General features: G+C 43.4%; 1 protein-coding gene across 2 annotated transcripts in view; it reads right to left on the bottom strand.

The window, feature by feature from the left end:
• HERC4 (HECT and RLD domain containing E3 ubiquitin protein ligase 4) overlaps positions 1-18,463 on the bottom strand; it is a 60,277-nt gene that overhangs the window by 10,042 nt on the left and 31,772 nt on the right. The window contains exons 11-17 of one of the 2 annotated variants that reach the window (XM_032949751.2): positions 17,235-17,294; positions 16,004-16,115; positions 11,848-12,037; positions 8,384-8,556; positions 6,889-7,005; positions 5,131-5,154; positions 2,068-2,160 (exon numbers count right to left, since the gene is read on the bottom strand). In XM_032949751.2, coding sequence (XP_032805642.1) covers positions 2,068-2,160; positions 5,131-5,154; positions 6,889-7,005; positions 8,384-8,556; positions 11,848-12,037; positions 16,004-16,115; positions 17,235-17,294 — 769 coding nt within the window. The remainder of the gene's footprint in view (positions 1-2,067; positions 2,161-5,130; positions 5,155-6,888; positions 7,006-8,383; positions 8,557-11,847; positions 12,038-16,003; positions 16,116-17,234; positions 17,295-18,463) is intronic. The other variant, XM_032949753.2, reaches the window with a different exon arrangement.

The following is an 18,463-nucleotide window of genomic DNA, read 5'->3' as shown; positions in this document are numbered from 1 at the left end:
CTAGTATAGAATACTCTCGATGATTCCAATTTTAAATGGAGGCCACGGACTGTGCCACGGAGCTTTTAGCGAGCGGTAAACAAGATATTTACCGGGTGATACTTCGCGCTACCTTTACCCTACCTTACCCATTGGCATGTCGACACCTTTATCCTTTTACCCGGTAAAAAGGGTAAATTACCTTACCTAGCCGAGGCCTAATGTTAGCTACCTCGTCTGGTATACAGGTCGTGGGCTCGATTCCTGACCTTGATGCCTGTATATTTAGAGTCTGCATGTCCTCCCTGTGGTCGCGTGGATTTTTCCCCGGGTTCTCTGGTTTTTTTCCCTCCACATTTAGAAACATGCGTTTTGAGTATTTGGCTGCTATAAATTTCTACATGTAAGCTGCTTCATGGAGCTATCATTTATGGCTGGGTCACTTCTGAAAAAGAGCTATATAATTCAGTGGGCCTTACCTGGTAAAATAAAAAAAATAGTTTAAGTTTATAGAGATTCATAAGTGGGCTAGTGACTGTGGCAGCTAGACGTCAACGTTAAGGGGAGCCACACCACCCTGCAATGTGATTGGTTGGAAAGTGAGGCATGTAATTCCGCAGTCAAGCCGCCGAAGAAGCGTGCACAAGCTAAGGCACAGGTATACGTAGATGAGAAAGGCTAGCACAGGGGCCCCTACTGAAAGAGCTTCGACATTATTGTGTATCCCCAATGACAAACCAGTGACCCACAAAAACAGTAGGCTGATTCGCAAGTTACTTGTTTAATGTTTGTAAGTAAGGATTTGTTAAAATAACTGATGTTTCTTCAAGACAAACATGAGAAACTGTAACTTTATAAAAACTAAACTTAAACCATTTATTCAATAAATGTCCAATTGCTATAATTTGTTATGTCATAAACATATGAAGAATGAAATCATGATCGTGAGCAACTAATCAAAAGGTACCTGCCATGAGTAACTGACAAGATTGGTTTAAATGTCCCTATAAATACCAATATATCTCTCACTCCTGTCGAGAAACAGCTATGTGCTGGAAGCATGTTAAAAGCTTCAGATATGTGATGACCTTACTGACCACTCCAATACAGCCATCAAATGAGTGGTAAAGAACGTCACCATATTTATAACTGAAGTGTAAGCAGGGAAAGGAGAGCAGACAACTGTTCAACTTTCCCACTCTCTCTATCCCGTTCTCGTGTGCAGGACAAATGATTGTGCATGTTCATTTACAGATGGCTGCACAAACACAGACAAGAACATGGAGCGCTCTCAATTACTGTGCGGACACAATAAGTGTCAAATGCTATATATGGCATCTACCAATGTCAATGCCGACGGAGTGATACAGAATAAAGTAAACAAATAACTATTTACACAAATAATCAACAAATCTCAAGTCTGTTTTGGGAGAACCTTGCAAAAAATATTAGGCTACATCCTTGGGTATTTATGAACGTATTTTTCTATGGATGTGAATCCAGATCTCCGGGCAAATGCCCAAAGGGATACCGCTCCATCGCCAAACAGAGGCGTGAAATCTACGTACTGCGGTGCCTTCTAATCCTCGTTACCTTACAGACGGGTGCCTCGCAACATGGTGCTTCCATCTCACGAATCCCAAAGACTCCACGCATATAGCACCATGCTTGTGTCTACGTTCAAATTACTCAGAATGTGCCCGATCTCATCAGATGTCGTAAGCTTGAGGCTGGATAGTGCATAGACACGTAACCGCCAACAGAGGGCAGTGCATAAAAAAACATCAATAGGTGCGCTGTACTTTTATGCTCCCCACCTTCACCAGCCCACACAGGCCAGCGTATGGAAGTACAGTATGGTCAAATAACCCCGACGACCCACACAGCGTGGAGAAGCCCTCACCCAGCAGTGGACCGACAAAAAGGGCCGGTAACATTTACATGTAGCGCCATGCTGTGTACACGACCTCCAATTATCACGGTTGGCTACGTACGGTGCAAAAGAGATTCAACATACATACACGCAAGACAGGGTGGAGTGGAGCACACGTGTAAAGTGTACAGTGTGAGTTCAGGGCATGGACAAACCTGCATCTGCAGGATGGCATCCGTCTGCAGAAGCGTGGTCTTGGCCTGTGCGTCGAACACAAACGGGAAGCTGCACAACGTCACCGGCACCTCCTGCACGTGGGCCGACATCAACACGGGCGTTACAAGTTTGAAGGGCAGCACAACTCGACAGCCACACACCGTCGAACTTGAGATAAACACGTGTGTGCTACAGCAATGCCATTCAGCTAGCTGGTCAGCACGACTGCAGTCACACAGCCAGGTACAACAGCATGCTCTGCAGCAGACCAGCAGGAGCTTCATATCAGGGCAATGCACATCATTCATTGATTGGTATTTCATGAACTCGTGACACTACAGCAATGCTGTGCAGTGGTCAGTGCGACAGCCAGGCATGATTCAATGTGCTATGCAGCAGACAAAACACCTCAAACCTAGCCGGGTGGGCACAAACAGCTGAAGAGATGCTAACCTATAACCCCTTCATATATAAACATCTGCTTTGTCTTTGGCTTCGATCCCTTTTGCCGCAGTACCACACACATCACCCTCATCAAAGAACAGTATCCCCTTTTTGCAAATCACTTGAGTAGAAGAAGGGTAACACGCTGGCAGGGATCACCCCGAGCCCAAGATGCCTCAGGATTCATTCAGTGACTGTCTCTTGCCTCTCCTAGGGAGTTTGATATTAATGAACATTGCTTACCAACTCACCTTTACAAAAAAAAAGTAATAAACATTTTAAATGAACAAGTAAACAAGTACAAAACGTCATGCATACATAAGGATTACTAAAACACTTTCCAAGATGCTTTGTCCTTGGAAGTAATACATTCGACAATGAGAACGGGAGCACACGCAATCAGGCGTGCAGGAAGCAGTATGTTCATGGCTTGTATAGTGGTTCAATCCAGGAGGGCATTCCATGGCCAGCAGAGCCACAGCACACTGAGGTTAAATCTTTTCGCGCTGGTTTTTTTTTCCAAATTTTCGACCTTTGATCATTTGATCCGCTTTTCAAATCGGGTAAGTGCCGCATCGCAACACAAGTTTACATGTTGGAGTTGTGTTCATATTTGGATCATCTTTTCGACAGTTGCCATCATGCTCTCCACCGCCTTAATGAGGGAAAAAAATGGACGAACATAGAGACAGAGGTACTGCATGAACTCTTTAGCTTTAGCTAGAAAGTGATTCTTTATATCTTTTACAAACTTCTGAATACATTTACAGGTGAGATATTTAAAAAGAGTAGAGTTTTTGAGATGAAAGTGTTTCAAATGCAGCTGTTCAGCTAACATGAAGGGCTCTTGAAACACTACAAGCAAAAAATAATGAAATATAAGCACCCAACTGAAAACCATGAGTAAAAAGCAGAATACTAATTGCATGAAAACTCTAACCAAGTTTCAAATGAGGCCAAAAAAACACCATCATAACGGGACACTTCAACACAAAGGTCTGTACAAGGCAGAGAGAGAAGAGGACGACTGCACATGGCATAGGACTGAGCAATGAGAGAGAAGAGTTTGCAGCCAGCAAAGACATTAAGATGATATGCCCTTTAAAAAAAAGTCTCAAAAATGGATGGGGAGGAGTCGAAATGAAGACATTAAATTGACTTAATTCTCTTAGGAAAATCCCAGTCAGGGAAGTGTGATGTGATACAAGTTACACTTGACCATCACCAAGGGGAGAAATTTAATTACAGGCAAAAGAAAGAGTTGACGTGAAAATTATCGTACGGAAGCTGGAATTTAGACTGATTATAAACAATAGCTTAGAATCCCGAGTGAAACAAATGATGAAATGCACGCGAGGATAGATCACATCCAAAAAAGCACAGAGCTACTGCGTATGGATCAGAATAACATGGCCAAAGAGGACCACCACAGAGATGTAGCAATGAGCATAGCGAGCTCATGTGCAGTAGGGCGAGATAGGATTGTGGCATCATGGGACCGTGCGAGATGTGCATAGTGTGGGGGTCGACATCCATCAGTGGAATGACCATGGCTGATGATGATGACTAAAAATACGACAACTAATTATCGTGTTGGATTCAGGCAGGGGAATCTAATGTGGATGGATTGCAGGATTTCATTACCCACATGGCTTCCGTCTCAATAATCCTTACCACGTATATTTCGTGCACCATGTTCTACTCTAAGCAGAGCTTGTGCGAGGATTGGTTTTAAAAGTCAGCGAAAAGTCAAAAAGACAAGTAGGCGAGCCAGAAACGTCTTGCAAATTAAGAGTGCAGCATTTAAGAACGCTGCAGCTGAAGCTTACGTACAGATAGGAGGGCATAGGACAGAGGCAACGGATAGCAGTACGCTAAAGCTAGAAATAGAGTTGTTTCAAATATTGAGTAGCAAACTATGCTCTATTGTAGTATTATTGTGTGGCCAATGTAAACCAGCACATATCCTAAAAAGCATAAATTGTCCATTATCTGGGAGAAGAAAACATGATATCCAATTGGTATTTTGCACAATCCAAGTCGAAGGTCATAAAACAAGAAAAGTTATTTAACTCTTGCAGCTACCAACTCACTTTTCATGGTTTCACTGCTGCCGAGACCAAATAAGTGCTGGTTATTCCTTGGGTGCAAACTACAATTCATCCCTTGACCATTTCCCCCATTAGAAGAAAGCAAAAACTTCAATGCGTTTTAAATGAACAGAACAAAAAAAATCTAACCAACCAATACGTGCATGAGCCAACATGCTTCCAGCCACATTAATCGGCAGGCAATCACAAGACTGTACGTGCATGTGCAACCTTCTAGGTAATGAGCATTAGGATGTCATCTCGTGTTCCACGCATGTTGGTAAGGCCTTACAGAATGGCCTGGCCATTGCTTACCTCAGCTACAGCAGTCAATTAACAACAGTACACGTGGGAAATCCTAGTCTGGAACACCACTGGACCACACCTATTATTTAAACAAGAGAAAGCGGTAAGGGCCTTAAATATGTACCAATGGGTTCGGAGCTATTTAATATTGGGCTCATAAGATAAGGGGGTTTTGCTGAACCGGTGAGCAACAACCAGGACGGTAAACTAGGAAGGACTTACCTCTGCCATCGCAGAGTTAACATCCTGTTAGAAGCAGGGCAAGCAAGCCATCGTCACGTGGAAGGGGAAACAAACAGTTAGATCAACAATTAGGTAGACAGCACGTTTTAAAGATTACTGCAAGCAGCATTTCAGCAACCCGATTCACATGCAGCTGTTTAGAGGTTAACATTCAACAGCAGAGTCACCAGCAGGAGCAGTCAAGAATCGACAAACCAATTAGGGCGACGGTGAAAACAAGATTGTTGATCCGAGGTATAGCCAGCAAAGTGATGTTTTTGGATTAATATATATTTTCTCTTGATCGCAATTAAAAATGACACAATAATCACGTGCTTTAGTTGAGAAGAATGTCAGTGTTGACCCTAAATAATAGCACCAGATATTTTAATTGGACATTTTAACCAGTTGTCGATAGCAACATGAATGGATATACACTTATGCAAAACATTTCAAGTGAGCTGAAGTCCTTCAGAGCTAACAACCTACATCACATTTTTTAAATTAAGAAATGTAAACACATGGGATAAGGAGGCGATCAATCATTGTGCAGACTGACGTCTTCTTATACAAAGCCATTGTTTGCAATGTGGTTTACATTATTTAAATACTTTTTTTCCATTGCACCAGTTGAGAGATGTTTTTTTTGCAGAAATCTCGGAATTCCTGGGCGGGGCTGATGGGTTAATCCAGCGTGGAGTTTTAACCTCGGCGTGCCATGCACCAAGCCGGCTTCCCAAGACAACAAATCGGTTATCTGAAGCTCGAAAGAGAAAGCATACCAAGGATTTGACGAGTCAAAAAACACAGCACTGTATGTGGAGGAAAATAAACAACATGTTGGCCAATAAATACTTTCAAGAGCTGCTACAAACTTACATACGCGAGTTAAATATTTGAAAACTGGCATCGTGATGAAAAAAAATGATCATCTCAACAGCCATAAAAAAAATTCAAGAAAAATACTCCTACTGAGTAAAACCAAATAGCCTAAGAATGCAGAACGGGGGTTTCATCACACCAGTGCAACTATTGATGCGGGGGGGGGGCTTTGGCTCAACTTCTGCCTGCTACCACATCTGAATTCACCTGCTGCCCGTGCAGAGCTGCAAGCCCGGCATTGTCCTCCTGTATCCACCTTCTCTGCACCGTGCCCTGCACTTGCCTGCCGCTTCATTGCCGCTGCCTGCTGCTGTGAGCCGCACTGACACCGCTGCCACCACCACCACCACCACCCGCTCGCTGCTCATGCTTCCGTGGTCTTGCTGCTGAGCTCTGCACTCTGGTGTCGCCTCCATTTCACGCACTGTTGCTCCTTGTCCCACGTGAATGCCATCCCACTTCCTTTTCTGTACCCTCATCCTTTCTCCATTTCTTACAATGTATTTTAATAACCTGAATTGCATACTTTTGAGTATCATTAGTTGATGATGATGATGATGATGCTGACAATTCGTAGATTAAGTCAATATTTGTCATAAGCAGTTATGGTAATCAGTGAACAGATTTATTAGTACTAGGCATGCAGCAATGTGTCAATTAAAACTGATGCTTTCGTTCATGAGGCAGGCATTGTTTTACGTGAACAAGAAGCGATTATTTAGAAATTAATAAAAACTATATACAATGCTACTTGAGGATAACGTGATAAACAAAAACTGTACAAGCAAAATAAAATTAATGACAGCTGAAACAATGGAGCGAAATGGGCCCCCCGCTGTGAGGGATGCGAGCGGCGGTGTCCTAGAGCAACCTTACCACTCTGTAGGCCTGCTGCTGTATCCACGCGATGTAGTCTCTCCTGATGTCCACCAGATCGCAGATCTCCCCGATGTAAAACTTGTCGTACTGGATCACCGACGTCCGTGTGTTGGCCTGCCACAGTGAACGCCATGCATTTGCACCTATGTCCTTTTACCATGTTAAATAGACGGAGGTTATTAGCTCGAGTAATCGGTGTGATTATTAAGTCACGTGGTTGAAACAAGCCACACGATGACATTCTTAATTGTATTCTCTTGCAAGCCTGACGATGTATACTGTAATGCTATTTACACCAATATAATATTATATATTATTGTATACAGATCATTTTTTTCAAAACCAACTCATAAATTGGCACTCAAGAGTGCACCACTTTCAGACATTAAAGTCACTCCCATATGGCATTGCCTTGTAGAGCGACCACCAGCTTGAGGAAGAAAGGGTGTTGTCGTCAAGGCACTGTACGTAAAAGTGAGGTAACTGGATTGCTGCGAAGACGCTCATAATGTGTAGATACTCGACAACAAGGAAGTAAATCATGCTGGATGATGGTCTCCCCAAGCCATCGCCATCTCTCATACTCCTTGGATCTAATCATTCACATTGCATCTGCACATGAGCGGATTCCATCACTCCATCACCTCAATGCATGTTTCTCTGGGTGCATTCCCTCCCCGGAATTCTTGTTTTTTTATTTAAGGATGCTTAAAATGCATGTCGGGCAACCTCGCAACAGAAACTATAGATGCTTCGTTAAGTACTAGATAAATGCAAACTGAAATCGTAGCTTTTCATAGCGAAATACTAGGATCCATATTTGTGTTACGGTTAGGCCAAGTTCTAGTTTCATACCAAATGTATTGTAATTTACCCTCCACCCCCAAACAAGATTGTGACGTTCATAAAGATACCATTATAAGTTCCGATGTGTTGATGACATTCTGACCAATAAAGCTCCTCCTCACCGGTGGCTTAAAGACTTCTCACGACTGAATTAAACATCAACATATATACGACGACGTTTCGCTCAAGCTGCTTTGAGCATTTGAACCTTACGGCGGGACCCCGAGATCCCGAATAAACGGAAGTCAAAATCGTAATTAATTTATTTATTTTTGGCGACTCCGTCCCACCGCGCACACAAACGCCACGATCCACCTGCCGCGGATCATTCTGTTGCCGTGTCGTCCAAGCACACCGAGGACGAATGCGCAAAAGAAACAAAACTGTAAAATTTTGATTAGCGCACCGTGTAGAGCTCGCCGAGAGAAAGATTGCCGTGTCGTTCGCCTTCAGGAATAAAATAACGTCGCAACGCAGTTTATGCGAGAGCCGGGGGCTTATGGGACCCCGGGGGTCCCGCCATAAGGTTCATTTGTCGGGCAGCAAACTCGGAAATGGAGAGAGGCTGCTTCAGCTGACACCAGCTGCCAAAGAATGGCCGCCCCGGCCTCTCTCGCCCTGCCCACAGAGGGCAGGCGTTCCTCACCCGGTGCAGGATCTGCAGAACGACGAGGGCAGAGCGCAGCGAGGCCTGGAAGATTGGCTCCTCGGCGGGAGGAACGCCCATCTTGTGCAGCTTGAGGAGGAACACCACCACGGCCTTGTAGAGCTCCACCAGCTTGAGAAAGAAGGGTGGCGTAAGCACGCTCCACCAGTTCTCTGCATCGGCAGCGCACGCAGACGCAGTCAGAATCGGAATGTTTATTCATTCTGGAGGAATCCCGCGAGCTATAGAGCTCTCTTTCACAGCTGTCCAGACACATGAGCGAGTCCTGCCCTTGCGTTCGTGGGGGTCTTACCGGCCGCTGCCATCCGATATCCATGTCACGATTGGCGGTGCTTGTAGGAATTTAAATAGCGGCGCCGTTACGCCAGACGTGCTGTAGATAATTGTTTCTAACAATAATAGCTATAATGTTTTCTTTTATTGTCTAGTGCAGTGGTTCTTAACCTGGGTTCGATCGAACCCCAGGGGTTCGGTGAGTCGATCTCAGGGGTTCGGCAGAGCCCCCGCCACGGAGGTCCGGACACACTTGAATTATTGTGTAAATTTGTGATGACACACACGGCCCGCTTGGCCATCACTGGCTGCAGATGATCATGCTACACTGCTTGGCCAATCAGCGCTGCGGGGAATTTAGTGCGTACTCAGTAGTCAACGTGTGACTGTTGTTGTCGTACGTCGTGTGATTTCTTTAATATTTTATCCATACTAACTATGTCGGGCAAAAGAAGAAAGTGGTCGGACGAATATGTACAACATGGATTCTCATGTATCACGGAACGTGATGGGAGTGAGCGTCCTATCTGCATGATTTGCAACGCCAAGTTGAGCAACTCTAGTCTTGCACCGGCAAAACTAAAGGAACACTTCTTGAAGCTGCATGGAGACGGGGAATACAAGAACACAATACTTGCTGAATTCAGGGTGAAGAGAGCCAGATTCGATTGAAGGGCCACTCTGCCTGCTCTTGGATTTGTACCTGTTAACAAACCGATCCTGACAGCATCGTACGAAGTTGCTTACCTGATCGCAAAGCAGGGCAAGCCACACACCATTGGTGAAACACTTGTGAAACCAGCTGCATTAAAGATGGCGAATCTGATACTCGGAACAGCGGCCGAAGGTAAATTATCCCAAATTCGCCTTTCAAATGACACCGTCAGTGACAGAATAGAAGACATGAGTAAAGACATCTTGGCTCAAGTAGTCGCGGATCTGATTTCAAGCCCGGCAAAATTCAGCCTTCAACTCGACGAAACCAGACGTTTCTGATCTAAGCCAGCTTGCTGTTTTTGTACGCTATGTGAAAGACGACATGATAAAGGAAGAGTTTTTATTTTGTAAGCCTCTTACAACAACAACGAAGGCAGCCGATGTGAAGAAGCTTGTGGATGACTTCTTCAGAGACAACAATCTTTCATGGGATATGGTTACTGCAGTTTGTACGGACGGAGCTCCAGTCATGCTGGGAAGAAAGTCTGGTTTTGGTGCGCTAGTAAAGGCCGATGCACCACACATCATTGTGACGCATTGTATTCTGCACAGGCATGCGTTGACAACAAAAACCTTACCTCCAAAAATGGCAGAAGTATTAAAAACTGTGGTGGAATGTGTGAACTATGTGCGAAAAAGTGCTCTGAGGCACCGCATCTTCAGTGAGCTGTGTAAAGAAATGGGCTCTGAATTTGAGGTACTTCTGCTCCATTCTAATATTCGGTGGTTATCCCGGGGACAGGTGCTGAATCGTGTTTTTGCCATGCGTGTGGAATTAGCCCTGTTTTTGCAAGAGCACCAACACTGCCATGCAGATTGCTTAAAAAATCCTGAGTTCATTCTCATTTTAGCGTCCATGGCTGATATATTCGCAGCTCTCAATCATCTCAATCAGCAGATGCAGGGTGGTGGAGTCAATATCATGGAAGCGGAAGAACACCTGAAGGCTTTTCAAAAAAAGCTACCGTTATGGAAACGACGAACAGAGAACAATAACTTCGCAAACTTCCCGCTTCTGGACGACTGTGCAAGTAAGATCGAAGATGTGTCTGGAATCAGAGATATTTCTGTATCCACGGAACTGAAGCAAACAATTTCCACGCACTTAGATGAGCTTGCAAAGTCTCTCGACGGATATTTCCCTACAAGAGAGTCATATTCAGCATGGGTGAGACAGCCGTTCACGTTTGCTGTTGAAACAGCAGATGTCAATGATGAATTCCTCGACGAAATCATTGAAATTCAGCAGAGCCAGGTTCAACAGCAACTCTTCAGAACAACAACGCTCTCAACGTTTTGGTGTCGACAAATGAACAAGTATCCAGTTATTGCTAAGAAAGCCCTGGATTTTTTTATACCATTTGTTACAACATATCTTTGTGAGCAATCCTTTTCGAGGATGCTGGACATAAAAACGAAGAAAAGGAACAGACTTTGCTGTGAAAATGACATGAGAGTGGCACTTGCCAAGGTGAAGCCACGCATATCTGAACTGATCTCTCAAAGGCAACAGCAGAAGTCACATTGATTTCCAGGTATGTAATTTGTTGTGAGTTTATGCATTGTGTTGGTTTTATTCTTTGAACAAGGTAATGTTCATGCACGGCTCATTTTGTGTACCAGTAAAAAACATATCTATGTCTTGAATTTGAAAAAAATCACATTTTATTTTTCACTAAAGAGGGGTTCGGTACCTCCAACAAGGTTAAGAACCACTGGTCTAGTGACTGTGGCATAGTGGTGCTTTTAAGTTGGTTATTACCTTGAAATTGCAAATAATGAGCACTACACTTTGCAGAATTTGGTCATATTTAAATGTTTATTATCTCAGTCAAATTGAAAATAATGGGTGTAGGATTATATTAAAATTATAACAGGAGCCAACAAAGCATGCTTAAAGCAAATGACCAAACACAATGAGGAGCAATAAAATCACACACATTCATGTAATATCCCACAACATTGAAGGACAGAAGGAAAAGGTGGCAATGCACATAGGCCTGGGACTGCTGACATCTGATGAAAGATGGGCTTCATGGTTATGTGAAACCACAGAGCAGATTATCCAAAGCAATGCAAGACTTGCCCATGGTTTAAAAGGCTCATCACTTCACTATACATCACACCCTATAACAACTGTTAGGCAATGTGGTCACCCATCCAAGACATATGTAGGCTAAACTTTGCTTAGCTTCCGAGATTTTACGAGATCGGCTGCATTCCAAGTACTTTAGTCAAAAGCTACGTTATGGGCAGTGCAGATAATATACATAGTCGTAATGTACGTCTATGCTCTCGTGTATATACTCCCCGAATTTACCAACGCACGTGAACTAGCATGTTCAAGTACAGTAAAATAATCCCCACAGACCCTACACGTTTTATGCAGAGGGGCCCCCCCATCCAGGTGGCAGGGCAGGCAAGGCCGGCGAGGTGAGGCGAGGTAGACTCACCGAGCACCTTGGCGGGCGTGGGGCCCAGCTTGGTGATGGCCATGGCGAAGGAGATGGCGAGCGTGGAGAAGTTACGCTCGTCATGCATCAGCGGGAACTCGGGCAGCACCAGGTAGAGCCGCATGGCCTCCACGTCCGGAGGGGCCGTGCTCAGCTGGGGGATCAGGGTCTTCTCCAGGCTGGCTGCCATCTGCAGGCATTAGCATTGCTCCATGTTACATCAAAGAGAACCAACTTTTGCTCGGATTGCCGAGTGGCTCAGGAGCCCAATGTCCGAGTTAGACAGTGAGCAGGCGCCGCCGAGATTCTGGATTTAAGGCTCAAAAGGCTGCCGGATGTCAAATCACAGTTTTATTATGTCGAGATCTTCAGATTCAGCCCAGTCTCCAATGACAGTACAAAAAAAACCATTCACACGCATTTAATATTTGCGCTTCTCCATACTATGCCAGGGGTCATGGCGGTAAACGTCGCCGCTGTCACCACACCTTACCATCACATTTTCCTTCCTTCCTTCCGCTAGATTCTACAGTTGTTGCATTAATTCTTCTAGGGTTGAAACTTGAAGAGCGGTTCACTTACAGTATCATCAGCACTATCTGGCTTTATATTCCTTTCCTTGGTAACCGACCTCCGCTCATCTGCTCTCCTCCATCCTGCACATGTCTGCAACCAATCAGTTTTCTTTTTTTTATTTACTTCTAACACTATTGCCGTGTTCTTTTCAAAACTTTTGAGTTGTTCATCCTTTCCTTCTATGAAATGCTCAGTGTCTCCCACATACACCTGTAGAGTAAACACACAATCCTCTGTTCTAGTTGATTTGTTTTCCATCCACCTCTGATCCAACTGTAACACAGTTAAAGGCCAAGAGTGTGGACATTAGGAGTATAACGGCACAAATTGCATGATTCAACAATATATTTGGTTTTTATTTCCCAAAATTATTTTTTATTGTGCAATATGTTTCATGTCTTGAAATTAAGAATCTATTCAGAAATCTTGCAGAGCATGAACACAGTGTTACAGAAGAGAGTTTCAGAGGGTGTCTGAAAAGTCCACAATGTGGCCTTCAATTATTTATAAAGTAGGAGCATTCACACACACACACACACTCTTCTATGAGATGTCAAACCAATATGTTTATTCTCAGGACTGTAATTTAGCTAAATTAAGTTAAAAATCTAATTTAAAATTACGGGGTTTTTTTGCGTGCAGTTAATGGTGACCGGCCAAGACAACCGACTCGCTAGGCATGAGAACCACCTTTAAACATTGATGCCTGAACCAGGAATTCGAACCGAGCTTCTAAATAGTGCCAACTCGGCACACTGAACTCGGGGTCACCCAGTCACCTCAAGATCAATTCTTAAGTTCATGATCCATGCATAAAATTGGCTGTGTAAAAATGGATAGTATTATTATTACTAAACATTGTATGAATTGGGTTCACATGACCCCTTTGCATCCACTCAGCTACTCATGTTTGCTATATTAACCATAATGTAAACAAAGGAATCTGTTTTGAAACTAATCACATTCGGGAACCACAAATTGCTGGGGTGGATGAATCATTAGACCACGAGTGGACAAAGAGTAAGCCACTCATTTTTTTGCAGCTGGAGGGAGTTGATCCCTGTCGTTGTTGTAAGAGCTCTTCTGAAAGGATAGCATAGGTTGTTTTCCCGTCTCGTGTGGGAATATTATCCAATACGGTTTGATGATCCGTTGTCTGCAAGTAGCTATGTGGTAAATAAGAACACCCCTCTAAATTGTGACATTGTAGCGCATCCTGGTGTTAATGATTATAAGTACACTGCCCAAACAAGCATTTATCATCATTATACTAATATAAGCCAAGAATGTGCGTGTGTCCCGCGCGTGACGTCACTCCACGAGGCCCCCCCCCCCCCCGTCATTAATAATCATGAGCGGATGACGTGAGGCACCCCCTCCCTCATTAATAATCATTAGCGGGTGACGTCACTCCACATGGAGCTCCCCCCCCTCAATAATAATGAGCCGGTCATTATTTTCGATTTCATATTTCAGATTAACTGCAATACACCCATCCTTGGACGGGCTATAGGCTAGTCATAAATAAACAAACATCATTACCATTTGCAGTAGGTGTTCCTAAGTGACATGCCGAGCTTTATTCATGATTAGACACTTCTTGGTCCGAATTTCACTTGAGCCTTGCTGCCAAAGCAACCATTTATAATACAGAGTCGGGCAGCCTCTTATAGTAGACTCAGGGAATTTATACCGAGGGCACAATAACCCATCAACTATCATGACTCTTGGAACATAAACATGAATTTAATTTGGATGAACAATTACTTTGTACCACTCTGTGGTGGCATCAACATTTGTTGATGGTCAATGTATAAACTGACCACTGCCATAGAAATGTGGAATTTCCTCCACTGGCTCTGAACTGCTGATTTTGATGACAACCGTATAATGTTGATTATAGTATAGAGCTACAAATATGATCCAAAGCCGTTTACAAATACATGTTTTTGGCAGAATGTGTTTCTATTAATAAGCACAAGAATAAAACAGAAACATCAGCACCTGCCAAGCAGACCTGACACTCTGTTTTGAGCGGTGAACATGCAACGTCTGTCTCTCCATGGGTATCCTACCCAACTCCCACGCTGTGATTAATAAAATATTTATCCAGTAGGGAGGCCTGTTGCGGTTTCAAAGGAAATGCGCACATAGGTGATGAAGCTCCTACCAGGTTTTTTGCAACATGTGGCTGCTACCTGTTAAAAGGTGTCTACTACAGAAGATCACTTGCAAGCAGCGCAAAAAACACATTCAAGATTTCCTGCAAAGGTTACACTCCCATTCACCGCTGTCTCTAAGCTCGTGTGCGTGCAAGTTGTTTTAAATGCATGAGTATTACTACTTCCAAGATAGATGTAACAAACTGGATTCCTGCAGTCACGAAAGCTTAAAATCAACACTCTTTGGTTCTTTCGGTAAAGTCACATAGGTATAAAATAAAATAAATCACGACGTTTCGGGCGCAATGCAAGCGTCCGTCATCAGGTGGGAAAGCCTTGGCCTGCTGCTGATGCAGACCGTTTTAAAGGTTTGAAATGGGTGTAATCCAAGGGTTATACATTAACATAGCCACTTCCGTACCCAGTTACATGCTAATTTCTCACATTAACATCACTAGACCCAGCCACTCCTTTATAACCCTTGGGCTACACCTATTTCAAACCTTTAAAACAGTCTGCATCATCAGCAGACCATGCTTTCCCACCTGATGACGGACGCTTGTGTTGCGCCCGAAACGTCGTGATTTATTTTATACCGACGTGACTTTACCGCAAGAACCAAAGAGTATAGATGTAACAAACGTATGACATTCTATTGCAATTAAGCTCGGTCTTAACTGCTTTTCGTGAATACGCAAGCCATATGAATAGGTTCTGCTTCATTACCTTATTTAATTTGTTGAATTTATATATTAATACACCAGCATTGTGTTCCGTTGGTAATATATTACTCGCATTAACTTTCAATTCATAAAATGTTAATGCAGGGAAGCAATTCTCTATTTCAAAGAATACCCACTATTTAATAATGAGAGTTATATGCCTACTTGCATGAATAGCTGTTTAAAGCCAACATGGATTATTCCACACAGCTATGCTGACAAAACTTTACGAGGTGCTTAACATAGAATAAGAAACGGTAAAGGTGCAGCACTGCTATTTGCCTGTTCATACCAGTCTGGCAGAAGGGCCTCAGCTCGAAAGAGTTTGGTCTACTCTTCCATGCTGCTCAGCCATCTTGGAAGAGGTGCGAGTACCCACACTGTACCCCACCACACATGACCTGATAATCAACTAACCCGCGGTGGACCCATTTATACCGCTGGTTGGACAGAGGCAGGATGGATTTAAGAATAGTTGCCCATTATTTCAACTGCCGCCCTGGGAAATCGAACCGGCGACCTCTCGATCACAAGTCCGGTGTGCTCACCATTACTGCCACGGCGGCATCCCCAAAATCAAGTGCTTAACTACTAAAAACAAAACGTGGATTCATTAATGGGCACACATTTCAATAAATGTACGGCGACAATGAAGATGTAACCGCAGCAGACGGCACCAGGAAGCAGGCGTCTCACCTGCTGCAGGACCTGCGTGCATGGGCTCTGCAGGAGCTTGTTGAAGGCAAGGCGCGTGGCATTCATGTCCAGACCCGACACCTTCCCACTCGTTCTGTAGTGCTCGTCTGCCCTGCAGCACAAGACAAAGATTTCCCTCATATAGCCTTCACAGGCAGCTGGGGCAAGTGCAGTTTGCGAGCACCTATGAAGGCCGTGACAGCAAATGAGATGAGGGGATGGATGGCCAACACCACTCCCGACCACCTTTGTCTCCGCAGTGGCGATGTTTACACATGGCACCAGGTAATAATTTGAGGGCGAGTCGACTCAGGGGAGGCCCAGGACCGGTTAGCATAATCGTCACTGGTGTCGACCACGAGTGGGAATCGAACCCGGGGTGCTAGGTTCGTAACGCAGTGCGCTAACTGCTAGGCCACCGCTCCCCACAGCACACACACACACGCAAGTGTAAATGCACACAGCCAAATTTAAAAGAACATCACCGCCTACTCGGCTTAACAAGAACAAAGATCCAACACACAGAGATCGATCAAACAACATCCCTTTCAAGCAGGAGACAGGCGATTAAGAAAACATTACCATTTTACAGGAGATGCCAAGGAAAACCAAAGGCTGATGTAACAGACGATATGATGACAGCGTGCATGTAAATATTAGGATACTAATTACGTGCTGTTACAGTAAAACAATATTAAAAATGTAAATAAATAAAAAGCGCAATGATGAATTACAAGGTGTGACGTTAAACACATTACCCTAATAATAAATTACATTATTTATGTATTCGCATGCAAAATTGCAATGTAAGGAAAACATTATTTGAAAAATAGCCAGCAAAAATATAGCGATATATATAGAAACTATCACGCTTTCAATTTTCAATACGAGATGCAGTTTTAAAACAGGCATTAGCTTTAATAGCTTTTGTGCAAATGATCTATCCAATTCAATTGACTTCTGACACACGTATATGTGAAAATGCCCTTTGGAGCTGCTTTGTTATCTCGAGAGAATCATGGGGATTAAAGGTGGGCTCAGTTTAATTTTATGCATTGGCAAATTAAAACACTGAGCATTCATTAGCTACACCAAAACGCAAATGAGGGAGTCTGAGCTGGATATGTTGGCAAGCCATGTTTTACTCAGCGAGTCCTGGCATGTTTAAGCTAGTCAATCAACCAATATGGGATTGCACACTGTTGCTGATTAAAACAATTGTTGTACATACCCATAGGCCAAGAAGCTTCCGTTGATACAGCTTGGAGAGGAGAATATCATGTCTATCTCACTGCACAAAACAAGACATTAAATGTAAATGGGATGGTTAGTCACGTCACAAAAAATATCAGCTATTCATCAATTGTTTGGTGCACAAGCTCATATTTTAGGCCATCAAAGAACAAGACAAAACAGACAGATTACTGCTCAGCCTCCACTGTGTTCATTTATACATTGAGAAAAGTAGGTGACAAATGATAAGGAATTGTAAATGCATACAGTACAGTCATATATTCAAGCTTTGAGTTTGGTGTGAAGCAATGCAAGCAATTGACTGTACATGCCACTGTGGCTACATTGTCAACATTCAAATGAGATTGCTTGAATCCATTTCAAATCTGTTGCTCTTGCAATATCACCACCACCACGAGACAAGAGCAGTGTTTGTGTCCGACACGGCAAAACACCTTGTAAGGATATTTTAAGATATTTAGTTCACATCATATTAACGACCACTTCATTATTTTATATATTTTTTAAACAAATTTAGACTGTGTCACTCTCACCAATGTGCTAAGTGAGTAGGCTAGATAAAGAAACCTTCATGTTCTTGCAATTCTCACGCTCACACCAGAGTGCTGAACCCAGTGCTGAACCCAGCCACGCATGGCACTTTAAAAAGTGCCTTGTCATTTGTTACCCACGATCAACTCGTCCATTACCTCAATACACTCGCATACGCATGGAAAAAAATACGTCTATTTGACATCCACAAAGCTAGAAACCAATGACTCAAAGGCAAGAGGCACCTTGAGACACATGTAAGTGTACATCTGCTTTATGTGCACAGACCATGAAAAATGCTGCACATAGGAATTGGTAAATACATAAATCAAATATATTAACTTACAACTATAAAATACCCTCTCTCATCGTATGAGAATAGGTTTTCCCCTTTTATCTGGCAACAAAACAGGTGTTAAGATGTTCAAACACCAAACTTAAACCTTTTACAAGGAATCATGTCTGCATTAACCACAATACTTGTGGCCAGAATGCAAACAAAAAACACTGATAATATATGCATTGTCTTTGAAACTGATTGGTCCACACCAGAGACAGCTTTCTTTCGAGCCTAGTCTCAAACGGTGTTAGACAAGGGAACGCCAAAAGGCGTACAAGCCAGCCTCTCATCCCCTTTCATCCTTAGAGAGCTATTTGAACACTGATTTGAACATA

This window comes from Petromyzon marinus, chromosome 8 (assembly GCF_048934315.1).
Source record: "Petromyzon marinus isolate PM22_M1 ecotype Great Lakes invasive population chromosome 8, UKy_Petmar_22M1.pri1.0, whole genome shotgun sequence".
Lineage (NCBI taxonomy): Eukaryota > Metazoa > Chordata > Hyperoartia > Petromyzontiformes > Petromyzontidae > Petromyzon > Petromyzon marinus.
The sequence above is the reverse complement of the archived record's forward strand: the minus strand, read 5'-3'. Positions and strand labels throughout refer to the sequence as shown.